Consider the following 18,894-nt stretch of genomic DNA (forward strand, 5'->3'; position numbering starts at 1 on the left):
AGCCTCCCTGCCCCCCCAAGGGTGTGGGGGGGGACTGCCCTTGCCTGCTGTGCCCTATACCACCCCCCGAATTTGTGGGGATGGGGGCACTAGGCAGAAAGCCCTCCTGTGGATCTCGGCGCTCCTGGATGCTGTCTCTGATCCGTGCCCCTAGCTGCAGCAACTTCAAAAGAAACAATTAGGAGGAAGCGAATGCACATATTTCAAGGAAGAAGGGGGAGTAAAGACTGCTAACTGAAGAGATCTCTGATAAACAGGACGGGTCGGAGGAACAAGAATAAATCATGAGAAGACACATCAAGGCTCGGTATTGCAAAGGGACTGGATGGGGGAGGGGGGAAACTTTCCTTTCTTTTCTCTATGTGATGAACCAAGAATCCCCCCCACACACACAAGTCACAAGTTAGTAATGCCGTGTAAATGACTTAAGCTGTGGATTTATGACTGTGTGGAGATAACTTTCTAACCAAAGCATGTTTTAAGAAGATCGTGGAAAGTATAAGAGCTTTGGAATGACGCAGTAAAAAATACCGTCGCCATGTTGGCAAGTTCTGTCGGAAGACTTAAGTCTGGGAGGAGGAACAGAGCTGTTTTTATATTGTGGGTGAGACTCCTCAGAGGGACTTAAGAGCGACAGTTTTGCGAGATTAATGATGGAAAGAGTGATGTTATTTATGAAAGCGATGATATATGGAAACCATCGTGATATGAGGACTGGACAAACGGAAAAATTCACACAGGATTATAATTGGTGTTTATCTGCTTAAGGAGATTATCAGAAGAGATCATAAAGGAAAAAAAGAAAATATATACGAATAAGATGGGATGTGGAAACAGCAAGATAAGACTGGATAGAATTATGAACATTATTTGGACTGATTTGTGGATATTAAGGCAGTAGCAAGAAGATGATCGGAATCCCCTTTCGGAACTTGAAATATGGGTCCCCTCAACAAAAAATTTTAAATTCGGCTTTGCAATTCGGAATTTATGTGATGTGATTTGATTTGATTGGTCGGTTAATAAAAATTATTATTTTTTTTTAAAAAAGAGAGAGTATGCGTGCCAAAGGCCCAAACTCTTCTGTTTTAAATATGAAGAAAAGGTGACTGGCCTATAACCATATGTATGTAATTGCAACATATTTTTAAAAATCTGCCTCCCCCCACCTCCCCCCCCCACCTTGAAAGGTTTATAAACTATCCAATGCCAGTCTTAATCAGAGAAGACCCACTGAAATTAATAGACATGATGAACTTTTTTTTCCCCAAAAAAAAATTTATTGGTTTTTATTGGTTTTGTCGATAATATTGTAAAAACCAAAAACTAATAGACATGATGAACTTAGGTTGATTAATTTTCCTATGAGTAAAGCGTTTTTGGAGACCACTCTGAATTTTGAGTACAGTCAACGCTGGGCTCTTGAAACCTTTCTAACAATACTGCTATGCTCATCCCTGAAAAGAGAATCCTTAGGATTTTTGTTCTTCAAAGAGATGGAGAGTGATCCCACAGGAGAAGGCTTTGTGCTGGCTGCTTTAAACTAGACCACATGGCACCTTGCTTGGTGCAAGAAGCCATTGATCAGGAACAATGTGCTGTGTGCAGAGTGATGCACGCAAACCTTTCTCGGGCAGGTGTCCAAGAATTAGGACAGCTCCTGTCATCCCAAAACCCTGCATAGGTAGGCAAGCAGGCAGGCATTTTTGTATTTATTTATTCCATAGAATTATAGCCTGCTTCACAGCTCACATTCATACAAATGGATGCATTAAAAACAACACAATAACAAGCAAACAAAAGAGTTGGTTATCCATTCATTCATTTATTAACGAGCAAACAAAAGAGTTTAGTTAGAGCATGATCAAGTGTCAACTGTTTCCCCCCCCCCCCCATTATTGAAAATATTAATAGATGCTCTGCTGACGGACGTCATCTGGATCATTACTGTGGTGGTGCTGTTGTTGTTGTCACCGCCTCTTGCCTCTGTCTTGCCCTTTCTTGCAGGGCAGTTAAGGACACTGTGCTGGTCCGAGGGGCAGTTACCGTGAGGCGTGGTCAGAGTCTGGTCCTGGGTCGAGGGTCTGGGGACTATTTTTTTAAAAAAATAATTTTTATTAATGGGCCAATCACATCAAATTAAATCACATCACATAAATTCCAAATTACAAAGCCAAATTTTAAAATTTTGTTGGGGGAACCCATACTTCAAGATCCAAAGGGGGATTCAGATCATCTTCTTATTACTGCGTTAATGTCCAAATCAGTCCCAATCAGTCCAAACAAAATTCATAATTCTATCCAGTCTTATCTTGGTGTTTCCACATCATATCTTGTTCATATAATTTCTATTTTTCCTTTACAATCTCTTCTGTTAGTCTCCTTAAGCCGATAAGCAAAATAATAAACCTGTGTGGATTTCCCGTTCCTCCACTAAGTCCAGATGGTTTCCATATATCTCCTTCGTAGATAACATCGCTCTTTCCATCATAAATTTGGCATTTGTCGCTCTTAAGTCCCACCGAGAAGTTGATCCACGATATGTAAACAACTCTATTTCTCTCTTTCTCCTCCCAGACCCAAGAGCTCCAACAATGCCTCCCAAAATGGCGACGGCATTTTTAACTGCATCATTCCAAAACTCTTAGCTTTCCAGCTTCATCTTGAAACATTGCTTTGGTTCGAAAATTTATCTCCACACAGCCTTAAATCCACAGCTTAAGTCCTTAGTTTCTGACTCATTAGGGGAGGGGATTCTTGTTAAATCACATAAGAAAAAGGAAGGCAGGTTTTTTCCCCCCTCCCCCCTCAGTCATTTGTCATACCGTATCTTGACGTATCTTCTCATATTTTATTCTTGTCTTGTTATCAGAGATCTCTTCTGTCAGCAGTCTTTACTCCCCTTTTTCCTTGAAGCATGTGCAATTTATCTCGTCCAAATTGTTTCTTTTGAAGATGCTTGCAACTAGCGACGCGAATCAGGGACGGCATCCAGGAGTGCCGGAATCCCACAGGAGGGCTTTGTGCCTAGTGCCCCCACCCCCACAAATTCGGGGGTGGTATAGGGCACAGCAGGCAAGGGCCGTCCCCCCCACAATCCTGGGGGGGGTTAAGGAGGCTAATTACCCCCATCATAGCCTCCAAATTACCTTGTGTGGGTCGGAGAGATGTTATTGTCAGCCATCTTCCGATGCGCCACCTAGTGGCCCCGAGGGTCTGGAGACTATCCTCCAAGGGCGAAGCGGGGTCCAAAGCAAGAAGCCGGGCATGGTCGGGAACTGCGGAAAAACAGGTCTGGGTGCTGGCAGAAACAGGTTTCCAATGACGTTGCTCCCGCAACCTGGGACTGGGCTGACTGGCCTTTATCTCCTCTGAGGCATAGGGCGGTCCTGGCCCACAGGTGACTCGCCTCTCCTGGCCTTAAGGCGAGCACTCCTCCTGCGGGAACTTAGTTCCCTCCGCCTCTCTGCCCTGAGCCTCTGCAGCTCAGGAGAGGCTGGAGGGTTACTGGACCCAGAGGCCGCCTCACCTTCCCCTGACAGGGCTGGGAGAGGAGCACCTGCAGGCAACGGGTCCTCAATCACCCCCGAAGCCAGAGTGGATTCATCTGGTGTCTGCTCCTGAGGATCTGGCACAGGTGCGGGCCCTTCAGATTCAAGGCACTGTCCTGGCCCTGGAGGCGGGGACTCCTGTGCAGGCTGGGATTCCTCCGGTTCAGCCTCTGAATCAGATTCCCAGGCCATCACAGACACAACTAGAGCCTTGGTGGATCAGGACAAAGGCCCATCTAAACCAGCATCCTATAGAAAGGCCATAAGCAGGACATGAGTGCAACATGTCCTGTGGTTTCTGGCAACTGGTATTCAGGGGTATTCTGCCTCTTGGTGACAGATGGCACCATGACAAGAAAGAGGGCAGTCTTGTTGGACCTGAAGCTGCCACCTGTGTTCCTCTTCCCTTTGCTCCTTAAATCACCAAACAGCCCTTCCGCAATCCTCCTTGCCACTTGGCAAGCACATGATGGCAGCAAGTGGAGCCAAACCAGCCTGGAGTTAAGAAGGGACAGAGAGATCCTCCTTGGTTGTATGGTGGGTTTTTTTTGGGGGGGGGGGGGCTGTTTCCAAAGCTCAGTACAACTGTGTGCATGTGCCACCGAGACCATATAACACTGGTCTTGAAAGACCTACATTGGCTCCCTGGACGTTTCTGAGCACAATTCAAAGTGTTGGTGCTGACATTTAAAGCCCTAAACAACCTCAGCCCAGTGTACCCTGAAGGAGCGTCTCCACCCCCATCATTCATCCCAGACACTGAGGTTCAGCTCTGAGGGCCTTCTGGTGGTTCCCTCACTGCGAGAAGCATAGCTACAGGGAACCAGGCAGAGGGCCTTCTCGGTGGTGGCGCCCGCCCTGTGGAACACACTCCCTTCAGATATCAAGGAAATAAGCAACTATCTGAATTTTAGAAGACACCTGAAGGCAGCCCTGTTTAGGGAGGTTTTTCATGTTTCATGTTTTATTGTTTTTAATACAGTGGTACCTCGGGTTACATGCACTTCAGGTTACATACACTTCACGTTACAGACTCCGCTAACCCAGAAATAGTACCTCGGGTTAAGAACTTTGCTTCAGGATGAGAACAGAAATCGACCGGCGGCAGCAGGAGGCCCCATTAGCTAAAGTGGTACCTCAGGTTAAGAACAGTTTCAGGTTCAGAATGGACCTCCAGAACGAATTAAGTTCTTAACCCGAGGTACCACTGTATTCTGTTTGAAGCCACCCATAGTTGCTCGGGAAACCCAGCCAGATGGACGGAGAATAAATAATAAATGATGATGATGCAAAAATCACAATGTGGGGAAAACTGTGAAGCCAATGCCTCTACGTGGCTCCATCCTTATTTCAGACATTGTGATATATTGGCATCAGTATGTCACGATGTTTAGCTGGTGATGTATCGCAATGTTGTAAACCAGATACATTAAGTACTTAATTCGTTCCGGAGGTCTGTACTTAACCTGAAACTGTTCTTAACCTGAAGCACCACTTTAGCTAATGGGGCCTCCTGCTGCCGCTGCGCCGCCAAAGCATGATTTCTGTTCTTATCCTGAAGCACTATTTCTGGGTTAGCGGAGTCTGTAACCTGAAGCGTATGTAACCTGAAGCGTATGTAACCTGAGGTACCACTGTATCGCCCAGCCACAGTTGCAACCTCCAGCACCCCATTGCAGTGGAGCATCTACAGCACCCGGATGTTGTTGGGCCATGACTTGAATATCAGCAATCCAGTCTGGGGACCTGATGTCTGACATCATTGGGAGGGCCATATGTTCCCCATCCTTGGTTGAGAGCATGAGTTATGAGCTCAATTCACAGCTCAGCCATGAACTCACCAGATGGGCTCGCACATTCCCTGCCACATGGGAAGAATAAATGCCGACCTTCCTATCTGAACACGGTGCTCTTTCCTGCTGTATTGTAATACAAACCAAGGTTTGTATTGTTGCAAGCATTGATGAGATGATCTGCACAAAACGGTCCATACAAATGCTAAAGTTTATTCAAATCTTATGTTTGAGCTTGGGGTTTAGGGAATGATATTCATGGCTGGTCATCTAGCTTTGCACATATACATGTACAGCTGCGCAAGGAGGAGGCAGGATATGATGCATTTAGAAGATTTTTATTGTGATTAATGTAGCACCATCAGCAAATGCTTTTCTCTCGTGCAAGCACACACACGATCCTTTGTGTTCCTTAGCTTTTCAGCAGCCTAGTTCTTCTTTTTCTTCTGAAAAGAACCAAGATATATTGCATCTAGGTGGGGTTTTTTCTCCCCAAGTGAGAGATTTTTTTCCCTTGAAAAATAATGGCAATTGACAGCCTTGGGATATGAGAAGAATTGATTGCTTTGGGGCCCCATCTAAGGCTAGAATCAGATGTAGAATTTCCTTTGCACACCATAAAACCCTGGCCTTGATCTCCCAGAAGAAGGAAGCCAGCAAAACCAAGTCTCCACAGGCGCTCAACATGCTGTCTCGGCACACAGATGTTTCCATCAAAAGACTGCTTCCCGCTGTCTTTTTTTTATTTTATTTAAACAAAACCCTCCCCCACCTCCATCACTTCTGATGGCCTTTGAATTCTTTTCATCTGACATATGCCTGTCATTTTCTGTTTCCCATTTAAGATAAAATATCCAAAACATGTTTGTTCTACCTTTGGTTTCTTGATCCTATCAAGGCCATATCTGCAACGGAGGCTTCTCTGCCAGGGCTAATAGCAAGAAGAATTCTTTTTTAAAAAGAACAACACAAAAAACCCTCAGTTCTGATCCGATAAGGTCTCACAAGGGCTGTTATTTAAAGTATTAGAAAGAGTCACCAAATATTGCATGGTACATTCAGCATCCTATCTAGTTTGGCCTTCTTGCTTGCAATTAATTTTAAATATTAACATTTCTCCTATTAGGAATATTAGGAACAAGGTGATAAATAAATGGGTAGCCATTTTTGAAAAGGGAATCTGCCTAAAGCATGCCAATTTTTTATTTAATATGTTTATATGCTACCTTTCCACATGATACAGTAGTCTGAAAGGTGGGTAACATAAATATATAAAATACCATTCAGATTTAAAAAAAAAAAAAACCATCATACTAAGGGTTGTAGCAAACGCTCATCCTACACAGAGTAGACCTACTGAAGTTATTGGACATAGCTAACATAGTTGGCTACAACCCTAAAAATGCAAGCCTATTCAGAAATAGGTCCCATGCAGTTCCACTGGGCTTATCCCTAGGTAAACAGATAGAGGATTGCAGCCTTAAACACATAAAAATAATGAGAGTCAAGCATGGGCAAGAAAGGACGAGACTCAGAGCTGATCAACTGAATTGCAAAGGTGGTGTGTGTGTGTGTGTGTGTGTGTCCATCCCTGCAGCTGAGAGATGCCCTGCGAGTTCTTCTTTTATTCTTTTATCCGTCTTCACTTTCTGATGCTAAACTTCTTTTTCTTGCTCACTGCTCTGATCGCGTAATCCCCTTGGCACTTTTAAGACTGTCTTTGTTGGTTTCGCCATGCACTATATTAACATGAAAGCTTCTTAGCATCCTTTTTAAAGGCCTTGTGTCCTTTTCCTTCTGGCTTTCCATTAAGCGTCCCATTTCTTCCAGGCCAGCAATTCCATCTCCTTAATCAGTCCATTTGTTTGGGGCTCCCATACATGCCTTGTAGCTTTTACCCAGGCCACCCTGCTCACCCTCAGGCCTGCTCTCTCTCTCTCTCTCTCTCTCTCTCTCTCTCTCTCTCTCTCTCCAATCTCCTTTGGTAAGGTTTCTTTTACATTGTCCATATGCAAGTCCCTTTTTGAGATCTGCCTGAACTGTTTCTCCTAGCAGCCATTTTTAACTTGTGTTATGCTGCAGCCGCTTTGCATTTAACTGCTGCTGAAATCATCTAGGGCCTGTACCAAAGGACTTTCAGGCTCCTTTAGATGGACTGGAGAAGGTTAGGGAACATCACGACATATTGCAAGGGGCTCCTTAAGCAGAGTGGGAAGACGAATGCCTTTCAGCTACAGAAAGAGCAGCTAGAAGTACCAAGTTCCTCCTTGTCCCAACAAAGGGGACCTGCAGCTACAGTTCTGCAATTTTTAATTAAGCCATTTTGTCCATGCCATCACAAACAACCACCGGACCCGCCCTCCCCCCTGCCTGGAGACCCAGGAAAGTCACCACTGCCCGTCAAAGTAGTAGTGTTGTCTAGTTCAATGGCTAGTTCATTGTTGTTGTTTAGTCATTCAGTCGTGTCCGACTCTTCGAGACCCCATGGACCAGAGCACGCCAGGCACTTCTGTCTTCCACTGCCTCCCGCAGTTTAGTCAAACGCATGCTGGTAGCTTCGAGAACACTATCCAACCATCTCGTCCTCTGTCGTCCCCTTCTCCTTGTGCCCTCCATCTTTCCCAACATCAGGGTCTTTTCCAGGGAGTCTTCTCTTCTCATGAGGTGGCCAAAGTATTGGAGCCTCAGCTTCAGGATCTGTCCTTCCAGTGAGCACTCAGGGCTTCAGAATGGATAGGTTTGATCTTCTTAAAGTCCATGGGACTCTCAAGCGTCTCCTCCAGCACCATAATTCAAAAGCATCAGTTCTTCGGCGATCGGCCTTCTTTATGGTCCAGCTAGTTCATTAGTGTTGCTTTAAATTGGGGAAAGGGACCGGGCTAAATGAATGAATACATAAGCAACGACTAATGAATGACTCAAATAGTGGCTTAGGAATGAGACTTAACAGGAAAGAGTGTTGACTGGCTTATAGCCTAGGATCTAGTATCAAACAATATGCAAACTCATACAATACCAGTGGCTGGTTCTTTGAGCAAAAAGAGACGCATATTAGAAGCATTTCTGCTGGGGTTGATGGGGGAAGAAATTGCGAGAGCAGACCAAAGACTATTTCTGTATTCCACAGTTGCGGCAAGAACTTTATTAGCCCAAAAGTGGAAATTGCAGAAAATACCAACGATTGCGGAGTGGCAGGCAAAAATGATGGACTATGCAGAATTGGAAAAACTGACTTGCAGTGTCAGGAATCAGGAGGACATAAAATTCCAGAGAGACTGGAGTAAATTTATTGATTACATTAATAATCATTGTAAAAGTCTGAAGACACTAGCAGGACGGAAATAATTCCCAAGACATGGACTTTACAGTTTAAGTTACAAATATGAGGTATAGATTGGGAATAGAAAGCTTGTTGAAGGGGGGGAGGAAGTCTTAAGCTCGGAAGAGCATGGAAAGATTGGATTGGTGGTGTAAATTGAAATTATTGTTCGATGAGAAAATGAATAAAAATTATATTTTAAAAAACCGTACATCTGGAAATAAAGGGGGGGAGGGAATCACAACAGAAATGTATGGGACGGGAGAAGGATGCAGCAATCCACACACGAGGCAATTCTTCACTCACAATCACCTCCCATTGGGGTTGAAATACAGTGGTACCTCGGGTTACAGACGCTTCAGGTTACAGACTCCACTAACCCAGAAATAGTACCTCAGGTTAAGAACTTTGCTTCAGGATGAAAACAGAAATTGGGCTCCAACGGCATGGCAGCAGCGGGAGGCCCCATTAGCTAAAGTGGTGCTTCAGGTTAAGAACAGTTTCAGGTTAAGAACGGACCTCCGGAACGAATTAAGTTCTTAACCTGAGGTAGCACCATACATGCACTTGTAAGTCACGTGCAGTTTTTCTCCTTGAACTGTTCCCTGTGGGCGGTTCTGCAGCAGTCGAATGAAAAGGGACTTCTGCGATGGGCAGCAACAGGGCAGGATTATGGGATATAAGATGTAACTAACTCTATGATCCAATTCCCTTTTGATAGCCAGGCTCAGAATATAGTTATTAATACAGTGGTACCTCAGGTTACATATGCTTCAGGTTATAGATGCTTCAGGTTACAGACTCCGCTAACCCAGAAATAGTACCTCAGGTTAAGAACTTTGCTTCAGGATGAGAACAGAAATCATGCTCTGGCAGCAGCAGCTGGAGGCCCCATTAGCTAAAGTGGTGCTGCAGGTTAAGAACAGTTTCAGGTTAAGAACGGACCTCCGGAACGAATTAAGTACTTAACCCGAGGTACCACTGTATGTCAAAACGTTGCTCTTCAAATCAAAGAGTTAGGGAGGACAGGGAAAATAAAACCAAGACAGGACCAGAAAGAGGAAGGAAAGGAAAAGGAGAAAGAAGAAGAGCATCAGGAAGAAGAGGAACAAGAAGAAGAGAGAGAGGAATCAGAAGAAGAAGACAACAACAACAAAGAACAGTAAACTTAGCACAACTGAGTGGGAACTCTTAGATAAAAGAAATAATGAACCTGAAAGTATTTTCCTGGAATGTCAATGGGATGAACAATTTAAATAAGAGACAAAAAGTTAACCATGTTTTGATTAAATGAAACCTAGATATCATATGCCTGCAAGAAACACATGTAGCAAAAAAGCACAAAAGAATTTTAAGTAATAAAAAACTGGGCCAAGAGTTTATCGCGTCAGATTCGAACAAAAAGAGAGGTGTGGTAATATATGTAAAAGAGAAGCATGATCCAAAATTAATTTTTAAGGAGGATGAGGGAAGAATATTGATTGTACAAATTGGGTTTCAAGGGGAAAAATGGCTGGTTGTGGGGATCTATGCACCAAACGATAAGAAAGCTGAATTTTATACAAAGTTGAATGAAATAATGTTAGAGTATTTAGATCAGAAATTGATACTACGGGGAGATTTCAATGGAGTGGTGGTACCGGATTTAGACAGATTAACAAAGAGGCGAAATACATATGAAGGTAAACTGCCGAAGGCCTTCTTTGATATGGCCAATACATTGGGAGTAATTGATATCTGGAGATTAAGGAATCCAACAGTAAGACAATTTTCATTTCACTCTGAACCAAACTAAAGCTTCAGCAGAATAGATCAGATCTGGGTTTCTAAGATTCTAACACCGAGAGTAACTAGAATTGAAATCCTCCCCAAAACCCTGTCAGATCATAATCCGCTATGGAATTAAAAGGAAAGGACCCCTCTACACATAGATGGAGAATGAATGAGAACTTATTTAATGACCAGAGAGTAGTGGAAACTGCAAAAGAGACAATAACAGATTATTTTAAATGGAATCTAAACAAAGAAACACCAATTGAAATAGTCCGGGACGCGAGCAAAGCAGTGATAAGGGGTTTCCTGATTCAAAAAAACAGCTTCCAGAAAAGAGGGAGAGAGAAGAAGAAAGAAGAGATCCTATCCCAGCTCATGGAGAACGAAAAACAGCTTATAACAAAACCTAAAGATGAAATAATAAAACGAAATATAAAAATGTTGCAGTCTCAGTTCTCCATGGTGGTGGGACAGGAGATCGAATGGAAAATAAAAGCCATGAGACGAAAAAATTCAAGTCGGCCAACAAAGTTGGGAGATTCCTGGCATGGCAAATAAAAGCAAGACAAAAACAGAACACAATTTGTAAAATAAAAGATGGGGATAAAATGATTGAGGACCCGAAAGAAATTAGAAAAGTATTTCAGAGATTCTACAGAGATCTTTATAGGAAAGATAAAGAAGACAATAAGAGAATAGAAAAGTATATCCATGACCATAAATTGCATCAAATCTCAGAAGAAGAAAAAAGAATGCTTAACCAGGAGATAACAGAACAAGAGGTCATAAAGGCAATAAAAAGAATGAAAATAGGGAAGGCCCCAGGACCGGACGGTATCTCAGCAAAGTATTATAAAACACTATCGCAATACCTGACACCTGTTCTAAGTGAAGTAATGAATAAAGTCTTAAGAGAAGGAAGGATGCCAAACACTTGGAAAGAAGCCTATATTACACTGATCCCGAAGAAAGAGGTGGATATATTAGATGTAAAAAATTTCAGACCAATTTCGTTATTGAATAACGACTATAAGCTATTTGCGGATATACTAGCGAATAGACTAAAAATGGTGTTAAACAAGGTGATACACAAGGACCAAACAGGCTTTCTGCCGGGGAGGCATCTAAGGGACAATGTAAGAAACCTGATAAATATAATTGAATACCTTGAAGTCAGAAATGAGAAACAGGCAGTATTAATGTTCATAGACGCGGAAAAAGCGTTCGATAATGTTTCTTGGCATTTCATGAAAGAAAACTTAAAAGTATTAGGAATTGGTGAAAATTTTTTGAGAGGTATTGACACGATTTATTCGGACCAAAAAGCAAAGTTAATAATTAATAACAACATATCAGATAATTTTGAGATAACTAAAGGTACTAGGCAGGGATGTCCTTTGTCTCCCTTGCTATTTATTACAGTCCTAGAGGTCTTGAACAAGAGGCTAAGAGAATCATCAGAAGTCAGAGGCATTAAGGTGGGACGAAAAGAATTTAAGTTAAGAGCCTTCGCAGATTATCTAGTCTTAACGTTGGAAGAACCAAGACAAAGTGTGAAAGAGGCAATAAAAAGAATGGAAGAGTTTGGGAAGGTATCAGGGTTTAAACTTAACAAAAACAAGACGAAAATGCTAGCAAAAAATCTGAAGAAAGAAGAGATGGAAGAATTACAAGTAGACTCAGGAATCGCGATAGCTAAAAAAATAAAATATTTAGGAATTCTGATGACAACAAATAATATAAACCCGTACAAGGACAACTATGAGGTGGTATGGAAAGAAATTAAGAAAGATATGGACATATGGAGCAGACTAAAATTGTCATTATTAGGAAGAATCTCTGTGATAAAAATGAATATACTACCTAGACTGTTATTTTTATTTCAAGCAATACCAGTGGTAAAAGGGATAAGACAACTTAAGGATTGGCAAAAAAAATTAGCGAAATTTGTCTGGCAGGGGAAAAGGCCAAGGATAAAAATGAAGATGCTAGTAGATAAGAAAGAAAGAGGAGGATTTGATTTACCAGACCTGACTTTATATTATGAAGCTTCGTGCTTGGTATGGTTAAAAGATTGGCTGACTTTAGAAAATACTGACCTATTAGATCTAGAGGGCCACGACAATAGATACGGTTGGCATTCGTACCTATGGTACAACAAAGTAAAGGTACATAAAGGTTTTCTAAACCATGTGATCAGGAAATCTTTATATGAAGTATGGGATCGGAATAAAAACCTCCTGGAAAGAAAGACACCGTGGTGGATATCACCAATTGAGGTGCTGACAACAAAAAAAGTAAACATGGAAGGGGAAAGAGTAACATATGAGGATATTACTAGGAAAACAGACCAAGGGATAAAGCTCAAACCATATGACCAAATTGAAAAGATTTGAAAAGGGTGGCTGCAATACCACCAGATCAGTGACTTATTAAAGGAAGATAAAAAGAGAAATGCGTTCAAAGACAAAAAATCGAAATTCCAAATCGAGTTAATAGACTGTAAAGATAAAATTTTATCAAGAATGTATAGCTTATTGCTAGAATGGTATACAAAAGATGAAGAAGTAAAGGAATCAATGATAAAATGGGCAATTGATATTGGGCATAACATTGAATTGGATGCGTGGAAAAGATTATGGAAGGAGGGTTTGAGATTTACAGGATGCATGGCTTTAAAGGAAAACTTGCTAAAAATGATGTATAGATGGCATTTGACGCCAGTAAAATTAGCTAAAATGTATAGGAAAAAAGATAGAAAAAGTTGGAAATGTAAAAAGGCAGATGGCGACTATTTCCATATGTGGTGGACCTGCAATAAGGTAAAAAAATTTTGGGAATCAATTTATAATGAACTCAAAAAAATATTTAGATATACTTTCCCCAAAAGACCGGAAGCTTGTCTATTAGGCTTAATAGGAACAGAAATTAAAATAGAAGATCAAAATTTGTTCATGTATGCTACAGCTGCCGCGAGGACCCTTCTGGCCCAAAGATGGAAAGTACAAGATATACCAACTATTCAGGAGTGGCAGGCGAAGTTGACAGAATATGCAGAACTTGCCAAACTGTCAGGGAGGATCCGGGACCAGGGAGATCAAAGATACCAAAATAACTGGAGTAAATTTATTGAATATTTAAAGAAGAATTGTAAAGAGGTCAAGACAGTAGCAGGATTGACATAATACCTCCAATGTATAATAGTACTAATATGAGAATGATATGTGTGATGGAAAGAGGATAAATATACCAGTTGTGGGGAGGGAGGGGGGTCGCGACTCGGCAGAGTCAAAGGGAATGTATGGTGCTATTACAATTTGTTGGAAAAGAATATGTAAGGAAAACAATAAAAATTCACTTGGGAAAAAAAAAACGTTGCTCTTCAAATCTGACAAACTCAGTAATGCTAAGGTAAAGGTAAAGGGACCCCTGACCATAAGGTCCAGTCGTGGCCGACTCTGGGGTTGCGGCACTCATCTCGCTTTATTGGCTGACGGAGCCGGCATACAGCTTCTGGGTCATGTGGCCAGCATGACTAAGCCACTTCTGGCGAACCAGAGCAGCGCACGGAAACGCCGTTTACCTTCCCCCCGGAGCGGTACCTATTTATCTACTTGCACTTTGACGTGCTTTCAAACTGCTAGGTTGGCAGGAGCAGGGACCGAGCAACGGGAGCTCACCCCATCGCGGGGATTAGAACCGCTGACCTTCTAATCGGCAAGTCCTAAGCTCTGTGGTTTAACCCACAGCGCCACCCACGTCCCACCTCAGTAATGCTATTGGTAGTCTTATTCACCATGCTTTCTTTTTGTCTCTATCTCTTTCCCCCTTAGGAACTAGCTGGACGTTACCTCAAGCTAGACGCCATCATGGCCTGCCTCCACGAGACCCGCACACCTTCTCCATCCTTTGGCAGTTTCAACACCATCTTGACGGAGAGCTCCCTCCGCAAGCTGGACCCTGACGCCTCGGACTGCACCCCTGAGAAGGACCTGACGCCCACCCAGTGTGTGCTGAGGGATGTGCTGCCCATCGATGGGGGTGGAGGCGGGGGCAGCGGGCACAGCCCCAGTCCCAGCGAGGAGGCACACGACCAGTTTGCCAACAGCGTGCTGCAGCTGCACGAGAACGAAGCTGGCGGGGGAGGCGGGGCTGGGGCAGGGGCCGGCCCCGGGAACCCCGAGGTGCGGCCTACCCGTTACCACGCCGACCAAGTACGGATCCACTGCCACACAGGGAGCGGCTTCCTGGAAGGCCTGTTTGGTTGCCTCAAGCCTGTCTGGACCATGATTGGCAAGGCGTATTCCACTGAACACAAACAGCAACAGGAAGGTGAGGGGACAGTGGTGGGCATTAAAGGAATCTTATTGTGATAGGAACAACAATGGGAGGGGGCAGAGTACGTCCTTTGTGTGCAACAAAGTCCTGGATTTGATCACCTATTTTTTTAATTATTATTTAAACATATTACCGTATTTTTCGCTCTATAGGATGCACCCTGTGTGAGCCCCTTCCATTTCTCCTGCTGCTTCGCTGAAGGGGCGCTGCGCAAAGAGGGGGAGAAATTTTTTTTCTTGTTCTCCCCCTCTAAAACAAGGTGCGTTCAGTGCGTTCAGTGAAGGCAACCTGAAGCCTCCAGAGTGCGGCGGGAGTTCCCGCCGCGCTCCAGAGGCTTTGGGTTCCTTTCGACCTGCTCTTTTTCCCAAAGAGGAGGTCGGGGAGCAGCAGAAAGGCTGCGAGCTTGGCGGGCTGGCGGGGGAAGCCCGGGTCCCCCCCCCAGCCCCAGGGACCACACATTCGCTCCATAAGACACACAGACATTTCCCCTTAGATTTTAAGAGGGAAAAAGTGTGTCTTGTGGAGCGAAAAATACAGTACTTTTTATTTTCTTACACCAGGGGTCTCCAAGCTTTCCTTGCCTCAGGCCAGTGTCTCCAGCGAAAATTGCGCGGAGGGCCGGAGGACAGGGGAGCGCGCCCACATACGCTATTTCCAGTGCACATCCGGAGGCCTGTGCCCATGCGCACAAGATATTTCCGGTGCTCCTCCAACCCGGAAGTGGGTCCTCACGCTGCACTGCGCCGTACCACTAAGAGCGGGCCACGGGGGTTACTGCGGGCCACATAAACGAGTCCCTCGGGCCTTATCCAGCCCCCGGACCATAGGTTGGTGACCCCTGGCTTACACCATTCAAAGTAAGCAATAAATAAGCAGTAAGTAAGCCACTTTCCGGCATCCCAGGTTTGTTCAACCATGCAGTTGTGAAGCTAATAGCTCCTCCAGATGACCTGTTTATCGAGCATTCATCATGATTTGCTTGCACAAAGTTTACATGGTGGTTAGATTATATCTGGTCTTTATTGCACATTCGTTCCGATTTGTTTGTGGGGCAGTTAATGCAACAATGAGCATTCATCCTGATTTTCTTGTGGGGTGTTTGCAAATTTTCCTGTTAGTTCATCCCACACTTTTCTGTACATTCCTTCTCAACTGCAAAAAGTATGGGATTTTTTTGGTTTGATTTTGAAAAAGCAGATTTGTAGCTCCAGAGTGACATGACCGTTTAAGAATGCACTTTAAAGGTGGGAACCTAAAGTTTGGCGGGTGCTTGAATTTGTCCCACAAATCACCGGCAATCTGAAAGTGCCCTAAATCAGACGGGGTTGCAGCAGGGATGTTATGTACCACTTTGGCCAGAGGCCATTCGTCTGCCCTGTGATCTTTCTGGCACATTCCTGCCCAGACAAACACGGCAACGCCAACCTCTCAGGTGGCATCTGTGCCCAGGCGTGGCTTCAGCCAGCTTCACTGGTTATATAACTTGAGATGCAAAGTGCATCCTTGGGAGAATCAGTCTCCATCCTGGGGACATTCAGTGGTCAGGGATTGCTGCAATGCGCTCTACCTGGGATTGCCTTAGGGACGGCGGCTGATCCAGAACGCAGCCATTAGACTCTTAATGTTTTCTAGCCAAAGGGGTCACATTGCATACTCATCTCCTGAAAAGATCTGCACTATTTGCCAGTTTGCTTCTGGGCCCAAGTCAAAGTGCTGTTTTCGACCACCGAAGCCTTCAGTTAAATAACTGTTTATTTAATGTGAGCTGCTCCAGTTAACCTGCAAATACAAAGAACTGCAGGGAGAAGGAACATCCTCTAGCAGCGTGTACCTAACCATTGTAATATAGATTGGGTGCGTGCACCTGCCAAGATGGGTTTTGTTACAAATCCCGCGGGGAGATTTTTCCGTCCCAGACAGTAATTGTGGTAGGTGTTGCTTACTTGAATTCATTCTCAATACTCCAGGCTTGTTAAGCAGGGCAGCTTAACCCTTTCCTTACGGTGAGGTGCGTTGATTGCTTACCATGCAAATAGATGTAAGGTGAGGAACAGGATTGGATGAATGGCTGCTGATGTCACTCATTGGGATTAAGCTGCCTCATACTGAGCCAGGCCATTGGTCAGTCTAGCTCAGGCCTACAATGAGTGGCAGATGCTCGCTAGTTTTTCAGACTGGGTTCTCTCTCAACCCTACCTGAAGATGCTGGGGTTTAAATCTGGGACCTTTTGCATGCAGATCAGATGATCTACTGCTGAACTACACCACTACATCCGGGAAAAGTACTGCCCTGCAGCTTATAGACAGAAGAGGCGTATGGGGGTCCCCTTACAGAATCCCCCAAGCAAAGGCTTACCTTTCCTTGCCTCTCAGTTTTCTGATGATGCCTCTTCCCATTGGCTCCCCCTGCTCTAGAGTCTGCCAGTTGTGGCCTCCCCTGGCCTTGCAGCTTTGTGAGCTGGCAGCCCTAAGGACTAAAAAGTAGGGTGGTGTTGGACATTTCACCTGTTGAAGACCTCACACCATCCAAGTGAATGTGGACCATCCTTTTATTACGATGCTGGCGTGTGTGTTCATACACAAGGGGTCATCAGCCCATTTTCTCTCACCTGTGGTCTTCTGAAACAAATAGGACAGGTATTTCTAGCTGTTACAACTGAATGCCTCTTACATACAGTGGTAACTTGGTACTTAAATGGCTTGGCTCCCAAACAAATCAGCTCCCGAACGCCGCAAACCCAGAAGTAAGTGTTCTGGTTTGCGAACGTTTTTTGGAAGCCGAATGTCCGACGCGGCTTCCGCTTGAGTGCAGGAAGCTCCTGCTGCCAATCGGAAGCCGCGACTTTGTTTTTGAATGGTTTCAGGAGTTGAACGGATTCCCAGAATGGATTAAGTTTGAGAACCAAGGTACCACTGTACTTCCTCCTCCTTTGAAAACACGTGGATGGGCCTGGACAATTTTCAGGCTCAAAATGCAGAATCAAGTCCCACGTTTCCTTCCCTCTGGTCCTTTTTCTTCTGCTCCCCCAGCTACACTGGAGCTACCTTTCCGTGACCAGTTCATGCATGGCTGGGATTTAAATGGCCCCATGATGTGGGCAGGGGCAACTGCCTGGGGAGAAGCAAAGAGCTGTGAGGAGCACTGGCCCATGAGGCAAGGGGTGGTGACCACCTCAGGGGGCAGGATCCACAGGGGCAGCAGATTCCCATGTAGATATTTATTCCTCCTTTGTTCCTGATGTAGGGAACTGTTCCTTGGCAGGGTGGACGGGCACCATGTTGCGGTTCGACACAGGTGCCAAAATGTATTGGACCAGGCAGCGCTCCATCACAGGGACATAGGAACCTGCTCTACAGACTGTTGGTCCTTCTAGCTCAGAATTGTCAACCCTGACCAGCAATTGCTCTCCATGGTTTCAGGAAGGAGACATTCCCAGCCCTACCTGGGGATATCAAGGATTGAACCTGGGACCTTCTGCCCTTCCCTTCAGCCCTGGAAATCCCTCCCTCCCTCCCTCGCGCGCACACACACACACACACACAGAGAGAGAGAGAGAGAGAGAGCTTCTTCAATTTCCCTACACATTGGCCTCACACTTTCAAGCTATCTTCACTGCCATGAGGGATAGAAACTCGGTTTGAGTATTTTTTTTTAACGAAGAGCTGAGATTCTCAGAATACTGAATGTTACGTCTCTGCCGTGTTTCCGTTTGCCCTTCTAATACACGCTTGCTTTCGTGATTCCTACGTGAAGGTTACGTCTCCCTCAAGCCCTGTGATCTTGGCGGAAGGAGTGATTCCCTTCCATGCTGGTAGAGAGTCTGCCTTCCTCCTCCTCCTCCTCCTTTTCTCCTTCCCTTGAACGGTTGTCGACAGCCACCTTCTCTCCCTCCCAAATGCAGACCCCTGGGAGGTGCCCTTCGAAGAGATCATGGACCTACAGTGGGTGGGCAGTGGGGCCCAAGGAGCTGTATTCCTGGGACGCTTCCATGGGGAGGAGGTGGCCGTCAAGAAGGTGCGAGACCTCAAGGAGACAGACATCAAGCACCTGCGGAAACTGAAGCACCCCAACATCATCACCTTCAAGTGAGTGTGGGGTCTGGGTGATAGGGCGCCTTGT

The 18,894-nt window shown here is 44.6% G+C and overlaps 1 protein-coding gene across 1 annotated transcript in view; it reads left to right on the forward strand.

The window, feature by feature from the left end:
• Positions 1-18,894, forward strand: part of MAP3K12 (mitogen-activated protein kinase kinase kinase 12) — a 124,353-nt gene that overhangs the window by 68,337 nt on the left and 37,122 nt on the right. The window contains exons 2-3 of the mRNA XM_083599193.1: positions 14,270-14,768; positions 18,677-18,860. Of these exons, the coding sequence (XP_083455319.1) occupies positions 14,306-14,768; positions 18,677-18,860 (647 nt within the window). The 5' untranslated portion in view covers positions 14,270-14,305. The remainder of the gene's footprint in view (positions 1-14,269; positions 14,769-18,676; positions 18,861-18,894) is intronic.

The sequence above is a fragment of the Podarcis filfolensis genome, assembly GCF_964270895.1.
Source record: "Podarcis filfolensis genome assembly, chromosome: 2".
NCBI lineage: Eukaryota > Metazoa > Chordata > Lepidosauria > Squamata > Lacertidae > Podarcis > Podarcis filfolensis.